The 23,796-nt window shown below is 34.5% G+C and overlaps 2 protein-coding genes across 4 annotated transcripts in view; one reads left to right on the forward strand and one right to left on the reverse strand.

Moving 5' to 3' along the window:
• FGF7 (fibroblast growth factor 7) overlaps positions 1–3,711 on the forward strand; it is a 52,242-nt gene extending 48,531 nt beyond the window's left edge. For both annotated transcript variants that reach the window (XM_045812071.2, XM_045812072.2), the window contains exons 3-4: positions 1,967–2,070; positions 3,419–3,711. In XM_045812071.2, the coding sequence (XP_045668027.1) occupies positions 1,967–2,070; positions 3,419–3,613 (299 nt within the window). In that variant the 3' untranslated portion in view covers positions 3,614–3,711. The remainder of the gene's footprint in view (positions 1–1,966; positions 2,071–3,418) is intronic.
• Positions 1–23,796, reverse strand: part of FAM227B (family with sequence similarity 227 member B) — a 195,732-nt gene that overhangs the window by 125,932 nt on the left and 46,004 nt on the right. For both annotated transcript variants that reach the window (XM_087859290.1, XM_087859289.1), the window contains exon 11: positions 22,514–22,651. In XM_087859290.1, the coding sequence (XP_087715416.1) occupies positions 22,514–22,651 (138 nt within the window). The remainder of the gene's footprint in view (positions 1–22,513; positions 22,652–23,796) is intronic.

Below are 23,796 nucleotides of genomic sequence, written 5' to 3' on the forward strand. Positions count from 1 at the left end.
CTGAAGTTCAGAAATCAGGGCTGTTTTCCTTAATTCGTGTCCTCAAATTCCATTAAGGTTTTATACATTCTGACAATATTTCATAAATACTTAAAAAGATTAATATCCATTCCTTTGCATTTCCTTCATAGACCTCAGTTTCTACGAGCAGCTCTAGAACTCTCAACTGGATGCCTCTGGCTAGTGCTAAGTATAGTTTACTGGGAAAATGGCCCTATATGTGGCATATATGTGAAAAAAATAACAAAAATTAGCTAGGCTACATTAATCTTGATGAAGTGGGTATCAATTTTATTCTCCAGATAGGAAAACTAAAGCAAAAAGAGTAAGTAAGAGGATGAAGCAAAGGCTTGGAATAAAAAACCAGATCTTCCTTTAATTCAGGGAATATTTTGGAAAACAGCTTTTGGAGACTTGATTTTATGCAGATAATTTTCACTTGGAATTTTCTTTGCATTATGTTAGGCACAGGAAAGAGAAAGTCTCATGGCTGCACCTTCATGTTGAAAGTATAGTTAACAGCAGTTATTTAAAAAGGTTCACTAAACTTTTAATTCCTACATTGTTTTTAAAAATTTCTTGAGATTCTACTGCATTTATATGAGTCATTAAAATATAGCACTTAAGGAAAAGATACATAAAAAAGAAAATAAAGGTTAACATTCTTGTGGTAACTATGTTTTGTAAAAACAATTTCAACAAAGATTAAAAATTAGAAAGGTATAAAATTATAAAAATATATAAGCAGGATTCATAATTTTTTTAAATTTATTAAAGATTTTACTTATTTATTTGAGAGAGAAGCACACACACGAGCATGAGTGGAGGGAGGGGTAGAGCCAGAGAATCTCAAGCAGACTCCATGCTGAATGAGGAGCCTGACCCTGGGGTTCTATCCCATGACCCATGAAATCAAGACCTCAGGTGAAACTAAGAGTCGGATGCTTAACTGACTAAGCCACCCAGGTACCCCCATAATTTGGTTTTAAATTATCTTTTCATGTATCAAAAAATTTGTCATCAGTTTAAAATATTTAATTTTTGGGGCGCCTGGGTGGCATAGCGGTTAAGCGTCTGCCTTCGGCTCAGGGTGTGATCCCAGTGTTATGGGATCGAGCCCCACATCAGGCTCCACCGCTATGAGCCTGCTTCTTCCTCTCGCACTCCCCCTGCTTGTGTTCCCTCTCTCGCTGGCTGTCTCTCTCTGTCAAATAAATAAATAAATTCTTTAAAAATAAAATAAAATAAAATATTTAATTTTTTAAGGCACTAGGTCCTGTTAGCATTATTTAAAATTGCTTTAAATGAATTTTATTCAATTTCAGTAAATTCAAGAGATTTTCTGTTAGCAATAATTTTTAAGAGAAAGTTTAAGAGAAAAGTAAAGACGTTAGCTTATTATATACTTTCATAGTACTATACGATGATTAAAAGCCAGATTGTCTGGGTTCAAATTTCACCTCTGCCATTTACCAACTGAGAGAATTTGGGCACATTAAACTTCTCTGTGTGGGGGCTTCTTGATCTGTAAAATGGGAATAACTAGGGTATTTGCTTCATAGCCTTGGTGATGAGTAGATGAGTTAATACATAGGAGCCTTGGAATAATTCTGAGAATGTGGTATGAGACCAATAAACATTAGCTGTTATCCTGATGATTATTATTATAGTAATTAGAAGTGTAATTCTAGGGAAGAAAAAGCTAAATTCAAATATTTACCTATTTCTTTGAATCCAGATATCTTTTTCTATTAAAAAAAATCAATAGTTTGCACTTCCCATATTTAATAAGGACTACTCTGGTGTTAGTATGTGCATTATGGGTAGGTGGCCTCAGGCTAACAAATAATCAAGTTAATAATGTTAATAACTTCCAATTGAAAAAGAAATAAGAACGAATGGTCATTCTTGGATAATCTGCAAAGCTGAGTGAATAACTGACTTATCTTTCTGTGATTTCTTGCAGATATCATGGAAATCAGGACAGTGGCAGTTGGAATTGTGGCAATCAAAGGGGTGGAAAGTGAATACTATCTTGCAATGAATAAAGAAGGAAAACTCTATGCAAAGGTATTGATAATTGATAATTTAGACTTAATTTTTTGAACTTATTTTTGTCAAAATATCTTGCCTTTTCTTTCTTTTTTTTTTTGGAGAGGGACAGAAAAAGAAAAAGAGAGAGAGAGAAGAGGCAGGGGAGAGGCAGAGGGAGAGGGGAGAGGCGGAGAGAGAGGGAGAGAGAGAGTCCCAAGCACAGGCTCCACACCCAGAACAGAGCCCAGTGTGGGCCTGATTCCACGACCCTGAGATCATGACCTGAGCCTAAACCAAGAGTCTGACACTTAACCAACTAAGCCACCCAGGCACCCCAAAACATCTTGCCTTTTTGAAAAGTAAAGATGAAACTAACTTCTTTCCAATTACATAATTTAATTATTTCATTAAAATACTTTATATTCAAGCATTGAGAAAATGTTTTCTGCAGGACCTTGGACAAATTACTTAAGCTCTCCAGGCTTGGATGTCTTCATTTGCAAAATGAGTTGGATTAACAGACCTCTCAGGATATTTCCATCTCTGAAAGTCCATGTGCATTTTAGATACTTAAAATCTAAAATTTCCTTCTGAGAGTATTAAAGCTCTTTTTTGTTAAAGTTCACCCAATCTGTACCTTGCTGACATGAAAATTCTTGGGAAAAAAATTCAGACATTTGTTTATCAACATCAATCTCACAGTCACGGGCTTTGAACTGTGCGCGTTTATGTTGTTCCCTCTTTATTACAATGTGAAATATGTAACAGTTCATCCCACCGTAAAAAAATATAATCGACTTTCCTTTGTATTTCCACAGCCCAGCAGGATACCTGGCACAGGCTAATTACATAATAATATAGGTTTAACTGAATGAATGAATGAATGAATGAATGAATGAATGACTGAATGAATGAATAGTTGGATGGATGAAAATAAGCTTAATTTTCTATCACAATTTGCAGGCAGTGTAGTAGTAAATGAAGAAAGTTGTGAAATACACCCTTTGAATGAGGGAGGCAGATGCTCTGCTAATCATATCAAATCTCAGCAGTCAGGGAATGAGTGACTTGGGGATGGTAACATGAGAGCTGCTACTTAGAGGGAAATAGCTCCTGATACGAAAGAATAGTAGCAACCAATGGCCAAAAAGTTAGACATTTGGAAATATGTTGCATAACTAAATATGTATCATTTTATCTTTTTAAAAAAATTTTAAGATGTCTAATTTTTTTGCAAATATGCTAACTTATATCTAACAGACTGCATTAGGCCCACTCAAAAAAAAGAAAAGGTCATATATGTTTTAATTTTACTAAATATTACCGCTTACTCTTTGAGTCCCTCTAAAAATCATTCGGATAATGTTGTTTGTTGTTTTAACAGAAAGAATGCAATGAAGATTGCAACTTCAAAGAATTAATTCTGGAAAACCATTACAACACATATGCATCAGCTAAATGGACACACAGCGGAGGAGAAATGTTTGTTGCTTTAAATCAAAAGGGGGTTCCTGTAAGGGGGAAAAAAACGAAGAAAGAACAAAAAACAGCCCACTTTCTTCCTATGGCAATAACATAATCATATATGGTATATAAGAAACCAGTTCCAGCAGGGAGATTTCTTTAAGTGGACTGTTTTCTTTCTTTTTCTCTTTTCTTTTCTTTTCTTTTTTTTTTAAGTAACCAAGAAAGGCTGGAAAACTACTGAAAAACTGATCAAGCTGGACTTGCGCATGTATGTTTATTTTAAGAGACTGCATTAAAGAAAGATTTGAAAAATATACACAAAAATCAGATTTACTAACTAAAAGTTGTAAAAAATTGTAAAACTGGTTGTACAATCATGATGTTAGTAATAGTAATGTTTTTTTCTTAAATTAATTTACCCTTAAGAGTATGTTAGATTTGATTATCTGATAATGATTATTTAAATATTCCTATCTGCTTATAAAATGGCTGCTATAATAATAATAATGCAGATGATGTTATATAAGATATGTCAGACCTAAAGGCTGCTGGAATGATTTGTCAGATAATCAAGCCAATACTAACTATGAAAGATGAGCAGTATTTGAAAGACTTTTTAGTGAAAAATTATAATCCACTTAAATTCTAATCAGAAAAGAAAGAATATTCTCAAAAATTCTACTACGGAATGGAATCAAATAGGTAGTTTTTTTACAAAAGTATAATATTAGAAAATGCTTGTACTCTTCTTGTATTAACAAGAAAAAAATTTCTAATGCTGCTCAAACTGAAAGGGTATTGCTAAAAGGATGTTTTCAAAAATCTTGTATATAACATAGCAATAATGATGATAATACTGTATTTCATCTCACTTGCCACAAAATAACATCTTATAATCCCTAAAAGTAAAATTGAGAAAGCTTTAAGGTTTTTTTCAAGTAACATAATCTATCTTTTGTATAATTCATATTTGGGAATATGACTTTTAGTAATGTTCTTCCCACAAATAATCATGCTTTTTCTCTGTGGTTACAGCATTAAACTCTATTTTAAGTTGTATTTGAACTTTATTGTTTTGTTATTTAAGTTTATGTTATTTATAAAAAAAACAACAATCTTAATAAGCTGTATCTGTTTCATATGCTTTTAATTCTAAAGCAATAACAAAACCGTCTGGCGCAACTGCAAGTTCCCCTCCCCCTCATGACCAATACCAAGTCTAGTACACAGCACTTGGGCCAGCAAATCCTGGATGGCAGACAAAAATGACAGCCCGCGGCAATTCTTACAATAGATGTCCCACAGGGAACGATACAAAAATGTAAAATATGTTTTGCCACATATTGTCAATTAAATTGGATCATATAAGTAAAATCACTGCAGATACAAGAACTTAAAGGATTTTAAATTTAGAATATACTTGAGTTCATGAGTAGAAAAGTGCCATACTTTTAAAATATGCATATTTAGAGTCAGTAATTTTTCTAATGTCTAGAAATTTCTGCCATTCAAAATATTGCCACATGGAACGTTGTTTTCCTGTTAGATGGCAAGAGTACAATGCCCAAAATAGAACATATAGTTAGGGATTTGAGGACCTGAATGTCATGACGGCTTGAGATGAGGCTACAGATAATAGGCTTATCAGAAAGATAAATTCCACTTCATAATTCTTCGACTGGCAGATTTGGTAATACTTTATGTGTTCACCAATTGGAGGCCAACATTTAACTAAATTAAACTATTGGACTGCTTATCATTGTGGTTTTAATTTCAAAATATTTGTCATCAAGTCCCTTTATTTTATATAAATATTCTCGACTAATACATTTATAGGCAAAAGTTACATAAAAAGGCTAAATCAACAGGAACAACAGATTCATTTCATTCTTGTGGCTCACTTATATGTTCAAGTGGCAGGGAAGCTAGAAAGAATTGCCCTTCCTCAGATATACTCCGGGACGTACTATGAATGATATTTTGAACTGTTCTCTGATTTACGGGCCTTGCTAGGCTAGGTTCCTAGATCAGGCTTCTATGGCTGGAGTCTTGTGAAAATATCAAGAGCAGAGGAGAAACTATGTTTCTCATATTTGTTTCCTTAGTGCTTAGCAGAGTGTCTATCCATAATCAATTTTTATATGAATTCATTCAATGTTTGAATATTAAAGAAAATTCAGACTGAGACTAATCTTACTTCATTTTTAAAAGGGCAAAAAATGATGATATAAAATTTGAACAGAAATAGTGTACATAATATAAAATACGAACTATGTCAGGACCAAATACTCTTTGTCTACAGAGTTACAATCAAATTACACAGAAATGCTGAATTAAGCAAAACAAATTTAGCAGTAAATCCAATCTGGTAGTGTTTCTAGAAACACTTTTAATTCATTGTTTATCCGTCCCCTTTTAAAAAATCTATCATGCAAATTTTAGAAAATAAAATCAGTACTAGTTACACACATTTAAATTCTAGTATCTTAAAACTGTCCCTTGTATTCATTTGTAGACAAGGAAACTGAGATTGTGATACATCCAAAGTAGCTGGTTAGGTACAGAGATGTCACAAAAGTCTATGTCACTTAGCATGTACTTCCTACACTTAGATTATCAGGATTATTAGCTAGTAGTTTCCCTCCTTAAAAAATTTCTATTGAGGGGAACCTGGGTGGCTCAGTCAGTTAAGTGTCTGACTCTTGATTTGGACTTGAGTCATGATCTCAGCGTTGGAGATGAAGCCCCATATCAGGCTCCATGCTGCGTGTGGAGCCTGTTTAAGATTTTCTCTATCCCTCTGCCCCTGCCAACCCCCACTCGTCTTCTCTCTCTCAAAAAAAATTTTTTTTCTATTGAGATATGATCTTTATGTTTGCATGCAAAGGCATCTTATGTTTTGGCAATTCACTTCATACACAATAATCAGTCCATACTGTGATGATTTGACTCAAGAGGAGGAAAGAAAGACCGCACTTTCTAATCCTGTTTCCTATTCTACTCTTACATGTACCTCTTTATGGGGAGGTAAACGGGGGGGGGGGGGGAGTAAGCAAAATGTCCATATAAACGGAGGTGTTCTCTAAATGTTCTTTGAAAGGGAAAATTGGTTAAATGCATAGATTTCCAACAACAAGGAAGGAGAAAATTAAATGAAAGAATATGAGCTGTTAACAAAAGAAGTAATAAAAAGATATTTTCAAAACAATTAGTGAACTAAAACATTTTTCTATTAAAAAAAAAGCTGAAGTATAAATTATCAGCCTTTGAGTTGGCTATAAACTGACCTAATGATAGAAGAGGTGCTGGAGATAAATTCTTTGTTTCTATCTCTTAAGAGTTTGCTCCTCTGGTTCTCTGCTGGTTCTCTAGAGTTACAATGAACATACAGATGGACTACAAGCCCGACTGTAGTAAAAGCGGTTCTATAACCACAAATGCACTAAAACAGTGTCTCTCAAAACTGTCTACTGAAATAACAATAATAGAAGTAGAGAATGAGAGTCTAAGGAATAATGCCAAAGGTGGCACACAAAATTTCTTGAAAATCTTTTTTTCTCTTAAAACTCATGTGATTTTTGCATTTTACTCCACACTACATTTGTGTTTGCTCTAAGATTCACACCAATAAGCAAAAGCGATACATCAGAAAGATGTACAAGGTTTGTCATGCAGCTTTGTTCACACCACTACCCTACTGCCTGATACTTGGGCATGAAGAAGACACAGGAGAACCGTGTCTTATCCAACTTTACACACTGATGACACATGGCTAAAGAAAACCAAAACTTTCTCTAAAGTTCACTATGAATAGGAGTGATATTAAAAATATTTAACGACCAGTATGAGTGGTTACTGGTCAATTAGAATGTCACTGATCTATCAGAAAATATGCAGGCCGCTGTGACTGACTTGTGGGTATGAGATGATTAGCTGTGACCATTTCTATGAACACTCTAAAACAGTTTTTAGAGAATATCTCTTAATTGGTCTCTATGATTTGAGTTCTTGATGTTCATCTTAACATAAAATAGTTCATTAAAACTTATAACTCTTTCAGCATTGTTGTCAGGCTACTCTTTGTTCCACTTCTATATTTATTCAACAAAGCTGCTGCTTTCAATGAGGTTGATGTTCCTTCAGGCCCACATGTGCTCCCATTCATCCTCTAACTTTGAACGGTTTGTTAAGAAAATTCACTTTCTCTTGGGCTGTCACTTTCTCTGACAGGAAACAAAAAGTAATAAAGTCCTAGTCTCTTCCCCCAAATCCCTGTATTTACTCTCCCCCGAGAGGATGCCTCTTACATTTTCCTTTTACTTCCTGATAATTATGTGGTTCCGGTTTCCAAATCCTCATCATTGAATTTATGAGAACCTATACAAATTTATTCTCTTTCATATCGTCAGAACTTCTAACAATTGAAATATGAGATGAATAATAACATTGAGCTTAAAGATGGCAGGACTTTCTCTTGACAAATCCAGCCATGTATTAGTTATAGATTGTTATGTAACAAATTATCTTAAAACTTAATGGCTTAAAACAGCAAATAGTTATTGTCTCATATGTGGTCAGGACCCTGGACATGGGTTAGCTAGTTGTCTCTAGTTCGAATCTCTCATAAGGCTACAATCAAGAATGTTGGCCAGGGCTGTGGACATCTATTATTCCAATGCTCAACTTAGACAGGGATTCACCTTGGGTCCTCAGTGGTGGTTGACTCAAAATATCACTTTCTTACACCATGAGCCCTTCTATAGCACTATTTAAAACATGGTAGTTTGTTTCCTACAGAGCAAGGAACCAGAGAGAATGCCCAAAATGGAAGCCACAGTATTTTTAGAACCTAATCTTGACAGTGATTATCACATTACTTCTGCTTATACAAGGTAAGGAAATTACACAAAGGCATAAATACCAAAAGCAGGGATCGTCAGACGCCATCTTAAAGGCTGCCTAACACAAATAATAAATGGGATGTTTTTAAGGTCACTGTCACAAGACAGGATTCTTCAGGGCCTAATAAGAGTAATTCATGGCTTTCTCTGGGGAGCCATTCAGCAGAGAAAAATAGGTATATTCTCTGTGGCAACATTATTAATACTTCCCTGAGAGAAACTGTATAGCCCATTCTCACAAGGATAATTGAGCAAAGGTTGGAACCAGAGTCTAAACTGCCTATTAGCTTGAGTTGTGCCTCCTTAGAACTCCTATTATAGCTGGAAAACTAACAGTATCACTTTGCCTCTATATGAAGGAAATGACGCAGCCTTCAGACCCAACCTGAAGAAAATCCTCCCCTCCACCTCCCTGCCTCAAGAGAATAAAATCATATATTCCAGTTGAAATTTCCTTGAGCCATAGAGAGTTTTATTCTAGATGGTAAGGCAATTAATCACAAGTTCAGCAAGACCATGTGAGGATTTGAAAACAATCGATTTTAATGCTAGATGCATATTGGAATCACCTGGGATTTTTTTTTTTTTTTTAAAGAAAAATGAAGCCTAAGCCCCAGCCCAGGCCAATTGCATCAGTATATATGGGATGGGGCACAGGCAACGATATTTTTAAACCTCCCTAGGAGATTCTACGGTACCTATGCAATTGAGAACCGATTAGCTAAATGGGGGGTGGGAGTGGGAGTGGGAAAGGAAATCCCTTTAGGAACTATACCTGGTTCTTTATCTTTGTTTCTTCCTTAAACACTCTGAAAAGCCTTATATTGCTTCCCATCTTAATTCCATATTTTCCAATATGATTTCAAAGTCTACAGTGCTTCTTGGATCCCTGGCTTTCCTAGATGCCTCTATATTTTTGCTATTCATAGTTGAGGCTAAAAGGAAATGCCAACACTAGAAAGAGAGCTACAACTGTTTTTGCATTCAGACAATTATGGGGTAAAAAGTGCGCAAAGGGTACCCCCACATACACCACAGTCCTTTCTCAAACAGAGTAGCCACAGTGATTCTGTTAAGTTGTATTTCAGATCATGCAATTCCTCTATTCAAAGCTGCAATCGTTTCCCATATTACTCAGGACAGAAATCAAAGTTTTTAGAGGGGCCTATGGAGTGGCAATGGAAAAGGTGAGTGATTAAAACTTAGATGGTAAATTAGGTGCGGGCAAGACAACAGGGAAAAACAATAACAGGGGCGCCTGGGTGGCACAGCGGTTAAGTGTCTGCCTTCGGCTCAGGGCGTGATCCCGGCGTTATAGGATCGAGCCCCACATCAGGCTCCTCCGCTATGAACCTGCTTCTTCCTCTCCCACTCCCCCTGCTTGTGTTCCCTCTCTCGCTGGCTGTCTCTATCTCTGTCGAATAAATAAATAAAATCTTTAAAAAAAAAAAAAAAAGAAAAACAATAACAATACAGAATTACGCATTCAGATTCCTTGGCAGATATCATTGAATTCTCAGTCCATTTTAAAGAAACTCAAACTGTACACTGTAGGAAATATTCAGTGGGCATGATAATTATTAGAATCATACTCAGAGTTCATAGCCCCATATAAAATCTGATAAATGAAGCACATTGTTATGTCTGAAGTAAAAGAAAAAATATTGAAGACATACATATATCAATTTAACAAAATTTTTCTATTAATCATGGATCTGACAGACTAGATAGATGAAAACACCTCTATTTTACTCTTCCTTATTTAATTGATCTATTGTTGGTTATTTTGGTTGTTTCAAACCTTTCACTAACATAAATACGAATTCCTTGGTATATACTCTATATTTCTGATTATTTTCCTTTTTTAAAGGATTTGAGAGAAATTGAGTGAGCAAGAGAGAGCACGCACGCACAAGCAGGGCTGGGGGAGGGGCAGAGGGTGAGAGACAAGCAAACTCCCTGCTGAGCAGAGAGCCCCATGAGGGACTCAATCCCAGGACTCTGGGACCATGACCTGAGCAGAAGGCAGACACTTAACTGACTGAGCCACCCATGCATCCCTTATTATTTTCTTAAGATAATTACAGGAAATAAAATGATTAGACCAAAAAAAAATCCTGTAAAAACACAAATTGAAAAACTGATTTTCAGAAAGCTTTTTTCAAGTATATACTCCAACCAACTATGCATGGAAGTAGACAAACATTCTCTCTAATATTTACAGTAAAAATTTAGTCAGCTTTTATTCTCGTCTCTACTTTACCAAAACCCAGGCAGCTTCTTCTTCTTCAACCTCTTTAGATGTATCTCTTTCGTGGTCCTTCTACAACCTCATGACCTCATGTCTAGAGTTTAGCAATATTCCTTAATCATTCTTCTGTCTCAAGTTCTTCTCCAACTCAGCTGCTACCTAATTCTTAATTCCTAAAATACTATTTTGACTACGTCAGTTGCCAGCTGAAGAAGCCATGTTGGTTCTTTATTGCCTATTGGATTTAAATTCTTTTAAAAAGCTGTCAAACAATTGGCTCCACCTTGCCTATTCCATTTTCTCACTGCTCAACACAGACTTTACAGTTTCCTTAGTCCACTGTCTTTGTCCCACTGCCCGTCTCTCCTCACCAACCCATAAGTTTTATAAGGAAAAGGATCTTACCTGTTTTGTTCACTTATGTATTCCAAGTACCTTTGAAAGTCTCTGGCATAGAGTAAGCACTCAGTAAATAGTCACTAAATAAACGGTTAAATCAATTCCAATTCATTGACAGAATCATGAGCCTACCTCACTACAAAGCATGATTCCAATATTTAAGCAAGATACAAATGTAATTGTTACAAATGTGTAGAAACATACCACCTTGTTTTGTTCAAACCAGTGACTAATCTCTCAGAAGAATTTAAATCCTTGTTATTCACTTCACCTTAGCATGGCTTTTTCATATCATTCAATAAAGAATGTTAATGCATTTCATAATGCAATGAGAACCCACTTTTTTTCCCATGCTCTCCAGCACCTCTGACCACTACCACCAATCAACAAACCAACATACCTGGGGGAGGCATTTGCCAGTCACCCTGTGGCAGACCATGGAAGATTGTCTTAAAAGCTAAATTAGTAATTAGGAAGTTGCTTGGTAAACACGGCATCAAAGCAAAGGGAGGTAAAATGGTTTTGAAAGATATATTATCCAAATTATTATAAAAACCTAATTTACAAGGTCAAATCTAGATAGTTCTGTAAAAACACTGCAGGTTTCTGGTTCCTCAGGCTACATCTATCTTGTGCCACATGTTGTTTATCCCACTTTTTTCATATAGTATTTCTCCACATAGTATAAAATACAACCAATGACAATACAATAATACAACTTATTAAATTACTACCACATTGAGAGTTTATATCTCTGGCCATCTTAGTGTTTTGGGGTTTCCTCTCTCTTTAGCCATGCAAATTCCTTGGTTTTCTTTTAATATTATATAATGAAAAGCACAATGTCGAGATTTTACTGGCTTAATTCTCAGAAAGCTACTTTATTTCCAAGTTTTAAGGGTTCTTTTTTTTATTGTCCCTAAGCATTGCTGACAGTGAAGAGGTAGCAATTGACAGAGGTACAAATTAAAGTTCAAGTAGCTATTTGGGCTATTGTTCATTGGGCTATTACTATTTCTGGAACATGTCGTTTGCTAAATATCAACTAGCACTTGTGTATGGAGTAACTAGTTACTAGTATACTAGTAACTATGTTTCTTTTCTATTCCTTATCTCCCCCAGCACTAAGTATAATGATATATACATACGTACTTAAAAGTTACATGTTAACTGAATATAAGGATTTTTTACTGCATGTAGTTTAAACTACAGTTTATAAAAAATCATGAAGTGTTTTAATTTTTTAACCTTCAAGTCCAGACAAAGAGAAAAAAATTGGGTTTAAAAACTAGGAGAGAGGCATAAAAATAGTTTTTGAAAAACGATCTTCATCTAATTTAAAAGGTTAAATGGTGTTGTACCACAATAAGAGAAATGAACATTAAAACTTTAGTCTTGTAAATAATCTAAGAATACACTGGTTAAGGGGAGCTGGCTTGTAAATCCTGAGTCATTCCAGATACTGAAATTCTGTAGCTGCTTACATTCCAGTCCTAAAAAGGGAGATACGCCATTTGGGTTGGAAGGCAATTTTTAACTATCTGCTGTCTATTTCATTAAAAACAAAAACAGAACATTTTTTTAGTTTAAAATTTTGGAGAAAAGTTAAGATCACATGACAATAAGTATCTCAAATGTCAAGGAGAAATTATGGTCTAAATATGTTTTGGATTAGAAGCAGCAATTCTGAGACAGCACTATACATGGAGCACAGGTTATTTTATTTCTTGAAAGTCATATATATGCACACATGCATATATACATACACTCATGTTTTACCCCAGTTCTGCCCTTGACCTGCCTTAGCATTCCTCTAGCACACAGATTAATATATTTATACACACAACACACACATACAAGATACACACACATACACACACATGCACGCACACAACTACAGAGGGGGAAGAGTTCTAAAATAATAAATCTAGGCCACCAGTCTCTATTGCTAATTCCATCTCAATAGTCAACAACTACCTGGGAAGATTATTCAGCATCTAAGAATAGAAGTAATAGCGTAATAAAATGTTAGAGAAGGGGAATATAGAAAATTATCTAATCACATCAGTTTTTTCAGGTAGAAACATAAGGCCCAAGGGTATATAAGATGATCAAGGAATTCTTAAGTCTTTAATGTGCAAGTTAAATATGTCAGCGCTGAAGAAATATTAGTAACTGCAGAAAAGTTTCCAAATCAAAACATACTTATGGCCTAGTAAATTATCTGAGTCTTATGTTTAGGGGATCCTCCATAGTGATTACTGACTCCAGCTTGGGGACAAGCAACACAAATACTGTAAAACTACAAGCAGGATATGGCCCCTCTCAAATGCCATAGAGCAAGCCCCTCCGCAGTGATTTCCTGTAGGGCAGTAGTCCTCAAGCTTTTTGGTCTCAGGGCTCTTTTATACTCTTAAGAATAACTGAAGACACCAAAGAACTTTTGTTTCTATGGATTTTGTATGTATTAGTATTTCCTACAATAGAAATTAAAACTGAGAAATCTTGAACATTAGTTCATTAAAAATAATGGTAAGAAACCCATTTCATGTTAAAATAAATAGCATCTTTTTAGAAAAGCTAACTATTTCTTTTTCTAAGTCTTTAAATTCCAGTTAGTTAACATAATGTAGTATTAGTGTCAGGTACACAATATAGTCATTCAACACTTCAATACATCACCTGGTGCTCATCACAAGTGCCCTCCTTCATCCCCATCCCCTATTTCACCCATCCCTCCACCCACCTCCTCTCTGGTAACCATCAGTTTCTTCTCTATAGTTAAGAGTCTGTTTCTGGGTTTGCTTCTCTCCTTTTTTTCCCCTTTGCTTGCTTGTTTCTTAAATTTCTCACATGAATGAAATCATATGGTATTTGTCTTTCTCTAACTTATTTCACTTAGCATTACACTCTCTAGCTCCATCCATGTCACTGCAAAGGGCAAGATTTCATTTTTTTTTATAGTTGAGTAATATTCCATTTTGTGTGTGTGTGTGTATATACCACATCTTGTTTTTTTCCTAGAAAAAGATAACTATTTTCAAGAAAAGTTTTGAGAAGAGTAACACTGCTTTCACATTTTAAAAATCTCTTTAACATCTGCCTTAGTAGAAGACAGCATGATTCCAATATTTACTTCTGCATTTGTTCTGTTGTGATACATTTTTTAAGATTATATTTGTATATTGACGTATATGAAGAAAATATGGTATCACACATATAATTGGAAAAATGAGTATTTGAATCGCCTTTTCATATAATTGTGAATATTCTTTGATACACCAAAACTTGACAAGTTGTAGCTTCTTCATGGTGGGTTGCAATGTGGAATCTAAAACCGTATTTTTAAAATCCATGTATTATTTTTAAAAATGCAATGTACTGATCATTTGAAAAATACTGGTTCAGTGAGTTTTGCATATCTTCTAAATGTTGACATGTTTCTCTATATGATATCAAAAAATCACATTTGTTAATATCACCACTGACTTATTAGGCAGTCTTTAAGTATCAAAAAACTGTCAAGATCATGGTGATAGAAGCATGTTCTCCAAATTTTTTCTTTGATACTCAAATTTTATTATTGGACACAGCAAAAGCATTCCATACATAAGGATTACTACACTATTTTTTAACTGAATTCCTGTAGCTGAGACACTTAGCTGTCTTTCAAAATGTGCAGCTCCCCCTTTCATAGTACAGAGTTGTCACTATGTAGCAGCTTCCCAGCCAGAGTTTTGATTTTCTAGCCCTTCTTACATCTAAATATAGCCGTGGCTTGTTTTCACTTAATGACATCAGAATGAAAGTGATGTGGATAACTTCTGAGCCAAGACGTTTTAAAATTGAGGTATAATTGACAGAATACATTAATTTCAAGTGTACAATATGATTTGATATATGTACATACTCCAAAATGATCATCACAATAAGTCCAGTTAATATCCATCACCATATATCATTATAAATTTTTTTTCTTGCAATGAGAACTTTCAAGATTCACTCTCCAACCTACTTTTGAATATGTAATACAGTATTATTAACTAAATCACTATGCTGCACATTACATTTGCATGAGGTATTCATTTTATAACTGGAAATGTATAACTTTAGCCAAGACTTTTAAGGTTGTGTGCCTATTTCCCTTATATTCTCCTGGTGCAGATTAATTCTAATGACTATGCAGTTCTATAGGTTGATGACCCCACAAGGCAGAATAGCCTGGATCTCTGAAACAATACATGGAGGAGAGATACTCATTGACCACAACGAACATAAAAACTCAACAAGGTACCTTTAAAGGTAGGCTAGGGCCCAAGAAAACTATAAGAGCCTCAAAGTTCAAATAAACACATAGATTTCCTAATAGTCATAATCTAAGTAGAAATTTACAGAAAAAACTACTTTGTAAAAAACAAAACAAAACACCCAAAACCCTCTTTAAGCAATTCTTGACTTTTTGAAATGGTACAACTGCCCTTTGAGTTCCCCTGCCAAAAACACCAGTACATAGCAGACCTGTGCTTTCCCAGTGGTGGCTCAGTTACTTTCAAAGAATTAGAAATTCCAACTCTTTGCCATCATTGTACTTCTGGACTACTTTGGCCCCAGAATGTGGGTTTCCAGTTCCCCAAACCACTGCTATTTCTAGAGAAATCCCTATAGAAAATTTGGAAATAAGTGAATTTTCCCCCCTAGTCTTCTGCTCTTTTTCTGACCCGTCTACTAACATCTCTCCCCCCTTCCTTCTCATGTATTAACATTTGATCCCAGGAAAGGATCTAAAAACTCATTGACATTAGTCATGAACAAAGGATTAAGGCTATGGCCACAATTATAAGTTACAACTCTTATCCTATGATGACAATTTTAAGCCTTAATATATTTATAAGCTTGTCAAATTAAATGACTAAGAGGAAGCATGTGAGGAGGCTATGAGTTCAGACTCTAAGGCTGGAAAATTCCTGGATATGAATTCGTATTCCACTACTTATCAGTTATGTGACCTTAGGTAAGTTATTACTTAATTTCTTATGCTTCAGTTTTCTTATTTTATAAGGGATAATAGAAGTGAACTGCCACATAAAAATATTACTAATAAGGCTCTAAAAAGTTAACACGTTATGAAGTACATACTTCAAACTGAAGAGTTATACAAGTTTAAGACAAATTATTAAATTTTAATTTTTACCAGTATATGAAAGGAAACACTCATTAAACCCCTAATCTGCCTTCCCAGACTTAGAAGATCTCATCCAGAAACAGAAAAATCTAGTCATGTTTAGAATCAAATATAAAAAGTATTTTTCAAATATTTAGGGATAAATAAAATATATGATACATTTTATCAAGATTTCCTATTATTAAAATCAAGTGTATTTGAACCAAATACAATATTTATGTTTATTCAAGTGAAAATGATCATACAGTATAAAAGCTCTTTCAAGCATTGTAATTCGCCACCTAGAATCTTCATGTTAGATTGCAATAAATGGATACTGAAATAATAACTTCTGAAAAACCGAGGATTATCATGAAGCAACATATAAATAAGGGATGTTTGGAATAAACATTATTGAAATAAAAGTTCACAAACAGTATTTCCTAGAAGAAGAGAAAAAACTTTCTTGACTATCCACAGAGTAACTTGACTATGTTTTCTTGATGGTCAAAATACTGGTAAAAAAAAATTGGCTAATACCTATTGATTATTTTAAATTATTGAATGTTGATTATTGTTAAATTTTGCAATGTAAAATGGTTTCATGTATTTTGCTTATGTAAAGAACATAAAAACAATATTACATATTATAGACAGAATGGATGCCCACAAATTTCAGTATTCATTACCTTTGGAGAGGGGGAAAGAGATTTAGAAATGGTACCAAAAAAGCCTGTAAATAAAAGGCTTGTAAGGAAAATATGGAAAAATACAAATATTTATTACATGTGGGAAATGTTCTTCACTGTTCTGCATGCTTGCCTAAAATATAATAATAAAAACACATCTATGAGGAGACTTCTACATAAGGCGGTGGGATAAACACAGCTACTTTAGTCTATCTCCCAACCCTCAGTTAAATAACTATGAAACATAAATAGGAAAATCTGCATCAGCACCAGAACACAGTTTTTAAAACTGGTATTATATCTGAAACCTATGAAATAAAACCAAATTTGTAAAAGTCTTTGATAATACTTTATCACATGAAGGGAAAGTATGCAGGAGCAGGTCTTGAGAGAGCCACATGCCCACTGGCAGAAGCTTAACGTGCTTTCCAAAGAAAACGTCCAGATGGCTTACAAACACATGAAAAGATGCTCAACATCATTTATCACCAAGGAAATAAAAATCAAAACCATGATGAGATACCACCTCACACCTGTCAGAATGGTTATAATTAACAATGCAAAAAACAACAGGTGTCGGTAAGGATGAGGACACTGTTGGTGGGAATGCAAAGTGCCGCAGCCACTCTGGAGAACAGTATGAAAATTCCTCAAAAGGTTAAATATAGAACTACCCTATGATCCCACAGTTACATTACTAGGTATTTATCCAAAGGATACACAAACACAAATACGAAGGTTCAAAGGGGTACATGCACACCGATGTTTGTAGCAGCATTATCAACAATAGCCAAGGTGATTTCTTCAGCCAATATTCTGAGGAATATTACTCAGCCATCAAAAAGAATGAAATCTTGCCATGTGCAATGATGTGGATGGAGGTAGAGTGTATTATGCTAAGTGAAATAAGTCAGTTAGAGAAAGACAAATACCATGTGATCTCACTTACATGTGGAATTTAAGAAAGAAAACGGATTACATACAGGGAGGGAAAAAAAGAAAGGAGGGAGGAAAACAAACCATAACAGACTTTTAATGATAGAGAACAAACTGAGGATTGATGGAGAGAGGTGGGTGGGGGATGGGCTAGATGGGTGATGGCTATTAAAGAGGGCACTTGTTGTGATGAGCACTGGATGTTTTACGTAAGTGATGAATCATTGAATTCTAGTCCAAAAACCAATATTGCTCTACATGTTAACTAACTAAAATTTAAATAAATTTAAAAATGGGGAAAAAAGGAAAGCACAAGTTGCACTGAAATGAGATGTTCGGTTGGGAAACCAGTGAGAAGCTTTACTCAAAGTCATTTTACATCTACAGTACAGGAGCACCTGGTAGCCTGGTAATCTCCTGAAAAAGCTAAGACATACTGTAAAAAATTGTGGTCTTTCCTAGGAACTTGATTTTTTGCTTTCAGCTTAACTTCCAGAGCCCTTTCAGTTTTTACTCTGTAATAGAAAACTGTTCTAGGTTTATACAACATTTACCAAATGAACAAATTTTAGTGGCCTTTTCCTTATTTTTTTCCCCATCATCCCTATATATACTCAGTTTTTATGCTGCAGCAGTTAGTCTGTTACAGTATTTCATGTGAAAACCTTTCCCTAGAGGATTTTATATCCTCAGTGTTAGGGGGATACCCTCCAGCGGTAGAATGAAACTTTTTGGTTAAACTTTTTGGTACCTCTGAAACAGGGGTACCCTCCCTCCCTCTTCAGTCTGACCATGTAAGTTTCTGTCTCACTTGAAATATTTGGCTAAGACCTTTACTAGGTCTTCAATGGAGCTTAGGGAAATGCAAGAATTAGAATTAGATTTATCATTAGGAAACTTGTCATTCATATCAAGACACATTCCAGTGACATTCTCCAATTTTAGAGACAATTTTTAAAATCTTGGCAACAACTAAACAGAAAAGTAAAACAAAATTCGATAAATTAACTGTAAAGAAAGAATAAAATAGTTGGCTTTAGACTTTTCTACTAGACTAATTAATAGAAGATAATGAAGCAACATATACAGTTTAAAGGGAAAATGTGACTTGAAAATTTGATATTTAAATTGTAAAATAAAGTTAATTTTTAAATAAAATATTTAACTTACATCAGTCTGGCTTTCCACAGGTAAAAGTTATAAATTCTTGAAAATATTTTTTTAAAAACATAACCATTTGGAGGTACCAGAGAATGACCAAGAGCAGGTAGAAACTGGAGGGGAGATGAGCCTTTTAAGAAAGGAACCTCTAGTGGATGCAATTTGTGTTCATGCAGTTGCAGGTTTTTGGCTGATGGTACTACGTAGTCATCATAGCATGTAAGTGGATAGAATTCAAACATAAAGTGGAAATATTATTGGTTTAAGGAGTCAGCGGATGGTATTTGGGACTGCCAGAGGGCTGAAAAATGAGGGAGCTCTAGAAATTCTGGAAAGAAAGTGGCTGCAGAGGGGGAAACCCAGAATCTGAATATTATAAGCTCTCTCTGAACCCTTGGCTGGTGTCTGCATTACTCATGCATAGGGTGAGAAGAGGGAGCTCCAGAAGGATGGGTAGAAAGGAATAGCTGTATGGCTAAAAGTTCTAAGTGGAGATTTTAGTGGCTGACCATCACAGAACACATAACATTTGGACTTCAAACTCAGCCAAAGTAACCTACCTGAACAAAAATTAACATTGTCTATTGGAAGTTAACAGAATTCAGAATATCCTCAAAGTTTCATTCAAACTCCCAAGATTACATAAAAAGTTATTAGACATGAAAGGAGACAATAAATTGTGATTCAGTCAAGAAAAAGATAGTCATAGAAATCAATCTCATAGTTATCCAAATGTTGGCATTACCAGACAAGAACTTAAAAGAAACTATTTTAAACATGTTTGAGGACTTAAAAGAAAATATGGTCATAATGAAGGAAGAGAATCTCAGAACAGAAATAGAAACTACTAAAAAAAGGACCAAATGGGAATTCTTAACTGAAAAGTACAATGTATGAAATGAAAAATTCATTTATTGGGATTGAAAGAGTTAGTGAACTTAAAATGAAATAAATGGAAACTATGAAATCTATAAAACATAGAGAAAAAATATTGAAAAAAACCAACAAAGTCCCAGTGAACTGTGGACAACATTAAGTAATATAATACATGCTAAACTGGATCCCAGAGAAGAGAAACAGAACAGAATTTATTTGAAGAATGATGGCAGAAAATTTCCCAAATTCGGTGAAAAACATCAAATCACAAGTTTAAGAAAATTAATGAGCCCAAGGAGGATGAAGACAAAGAAAAGTATGTCAGCACATCATGGGAGAATTTCTGAACACCAAGAACAAAGAGAAAAATCTCAACAGCAGCTAGAAGAAAAAAGGCACACTGAATAGAGTAGAAATCAACAAACTACAGCCTGCAGGTCCAATCCAGTCCATGTCCTATTTTTCACATCACTTGGAACCTAAGAAGGGTTTTATGTTTTTAAAGAATTGTAAAGAAAAATAGATGATATGTATCTAACAGAACCTAAAATATTGACACTTTGGCCCTTCACAGGAGAAGTTTCTGACCCTAGACATGGTGAAATGATGATAAGAATAAAGTCTGACTTTTCATTAGAAATAATAGAAACCAGAACACAATGGTACAATATCTTGCTAAAAGGCAAATGAAAAATGAACCCAGAATTCTATACCCAGCAAAAATATCCTTCAAAAATAGAGGCAGAATGAACATTATTTTTAGATAAGTAAACAAGGAAATTCATTGCTAGAAGAAATGAACCATGAGAACTGCCAAAAGGCAGTTTCTCAGGCTGAAGGAAAAGACCACCACAAGGAACTCGAATTTATAACAAGGAATGAAGTGCCAGGAAGGATAAATATATGAATAAATATAGAAAACTATTTCAAGTCTTCTCTTAATCTTTTAAAAATACATATGATTGCTTCTACTTCTAGCTATTATGGAGTAACAAGGACTGGATTTACTCTTTTTCTTAAACGACGAAAAATTTGGACAAGATACATGAAAAAATGGTTTTTATGTGTTAGACAATAGGCAGCACAGGTTAGTAATCCCCAAGAAAAGAGAAACAAGTGTAGGAGCCCTTCAATTGTCTCCTCCCCACAGTGCAAACAGAATCCATTAGTCTCACTGAGTTGAGAAAGTAAAATTTAGCATTCAGGAAGGCAACGGCAAGCTACAGTTCACAGGTCAGTATAAATATGAGGAGACAGATGCACACAGAGAGCATTCTGAAGATCCTTAGAGGGTTATCCTTGAATCTTTGCCTGAGGTTGGTAAAGAGCCACCCACAGGAAGGAGCAGGCAGAACACTTCTTGGGGCTCACACAAAGCTCATGTTCTAGACAGTCAGATGGGAAACCTATACGCAGAGCAAGGGGTAGAATACTGAGCAGGGGAAGCAAGTTAGGCCTAGACGAAAGACTTCACTGGTTCTACCTAATGAAGCTTGAAAGCAAGACTCGAAAATATATCAAAATATTTCTAAGTAACTGGACTGCATCCCAGGAAAAAAACTCAAAAATATTTGAAGGAATAAAATAAAAATTCATACAAAACAACTAAGTTCATTTAAAAAGGAACTGATAACTGAATAGGTCTACATTTAATAGAGAAATTGAATTTGTTGTTAAGAACTTTCCTACAGAAAAAATTCTAGGCCTTGATGACTTCGTTAGTGAATTCTCCCATATACAGGAAGAAAAATAAATACTGATTTTATACTAATTCTTTTAAAAAAGAGAAGAGGAGGGAACGTAATGCTTATTACTAAAATGAGACAGGATAATACAGGAAAATAAAACAAAATTTTATCAAATTAAATCCAGTAGGACATGAATAAGTTAATACACAATGGCCAAATGGGATTTATCCCAGAGATTCAGGGTTGGGTTAACATTTGAAAATCAATCCCTATAATTCATTATATTAAAAGACTAAAACAGAAAAAATAATAGGTTCATCTCGATAGATGCTAAAAAGCATTTGTTAAGATCCTACATCTATCCATGCATTTAAAAAAAAAAAAAAAATTCTCAGCAAGCCCGGAAGAGAATGAAACTACCTCAACCTGACAAAAGGCATAAAAACTGGCAGCCGAAATCTATTTAAAGGCAAATAACGTAACATTTCCCCTCTAAGGTCAGGAACAAGGCAAGGATGTCCACTCTCACTGCTTTTAGTTAGCATTTTCTTAGAGGTCCTAGTCATAGGCATGTAAAATAAACAAAAGGCATGTAGATTGGAAATGAAGAAGGAAAATTCTCTTTATTCTCAGATGACATGATTTTCTATGCAGAAAATCCTAAGAAATCTATAAAAAGGCTACTAGAACAAATGAGATTGTAGGATAGAAGATCAATATAAAAATATAACAGGCAAATGGGAAGAGGACATAATTAAGCACATACCACTTTTATAATGAAAAACTAAAATGTGAAGCAATATTCATACTACTATAACACCAATCTACAAATCAAATGTTATTTTAAGACCCTCCAAAGAATTAATCATTAGAAAAATTATGATAAATCAATACCTTAATATACTTGATTTTGGCTATTTCATCCTGTAGTTGACAATAAACTTACTTACCAGCCATTATACGTGTCTGACTCCTTTCAATCCTGTCCTTTATAGATGTTGAAGGTGCTTTCTTAGTACCATGTATGGTTGTTGTGGTGAGCTCTTTTAGTTTCCAGTGAGCCCAAAAACCTTTCTGAGGCTTTAAACCTGTTAATATAAAATGTACATTTAGTCAAGGAAATTAGCATTTGAAAATATCTTTAAATTTGTCAAAGCATATTTATGACTATTACATGTTTCAGCCTCACAACAATCCAAGTTTCATATGAGGGAAATTCTGTAAGAAATATTAATGCCTTATATATAAAACAGTGAATTAGAAAAGAGATAAAACTTAATATCATCTTCTGACTCACAGACATAAGCTAAGTTAATTGATAGACATAAGAGGAAGTTAATTATTGCAAAAACATGGAAAGGACCTAAATATCCAACAAGAGTATATCCATACAATGGATTATCAAGTATCCACTAAAAGTTATCTTGTAAATATTTGTTAACATAGAAAGGCTTTCATTATATGTTTTTTGTGAAGAAGAATTTTTACCTCTTGCGTATGTGTAGCTGTAGCTTAAATGTTAACATGATTGCTTCCAAGTATAGGTGACTATCATCATTATTCCTTGTCTGTATCTCCTAATATTTTTAAGTAATATTTATGAATCAATTGTAGTAACAAAAATAAATTTAAAAAATTTTTTTATTTAAGTTCAAGTTAGTTAAAAAATACTGTATATTAATTTCAGGGGTAGAATTTAGTGATTCATCAGTTGCGTATAACACCCAGTTCTCATTACATCAAGTGCCCTCCTGAATGACCATCACCCAATTACCCCTTCACCCACCCACCTCCCCTCCAACAACCCTCAGTTTGTTTCCTAGAGTTAAGAGCCTTTTATGGTTTGCCTCCTTCTCTGATTTCATCTTATTTTATTTTTCCTTCCCTTCCCTTATGTTCCTCTATTTTGTTTCTTAAATTCTATATATGAGTGAAATCATAGGATATTTGTCTTTCTCCAACTTATTTCGCTGAGCATAATACCCTTTAGTTTCATCCACATGGTTGCAAATGGCAAGATTTCATTCTTTTTGATGGCTGAGTAATATTCCACTGTGTATACCACATCTTTATTCATTCATCTGTTGATGGACATCTGGGCTTTTTCCATAGCTCGGCTATTGTGGACATTGCTGCTATAAACACTGGGGTGCATGCGCCCATTTGAATCAGTGTTTGTATCCTTTGGATAAATACCTAGTAGTGCAATTGCTAGGTCATAGGGTAGCTCTAT

Source organism: Ursus americanus, chromosome 36 (genome assembly GCF_024610735.1).
Source record: "Ursus americanus isolate L20-20 chromosome 36, mUrsAme1.1.p, whole genome shotgun sequence".
In the NCBI taxonomy this organism is placed as follows: Eukaryota; Metazoa; Chordata; class Mammalia; order Carnivora; family Ursidae; genus Ursus; species Ursus americanus.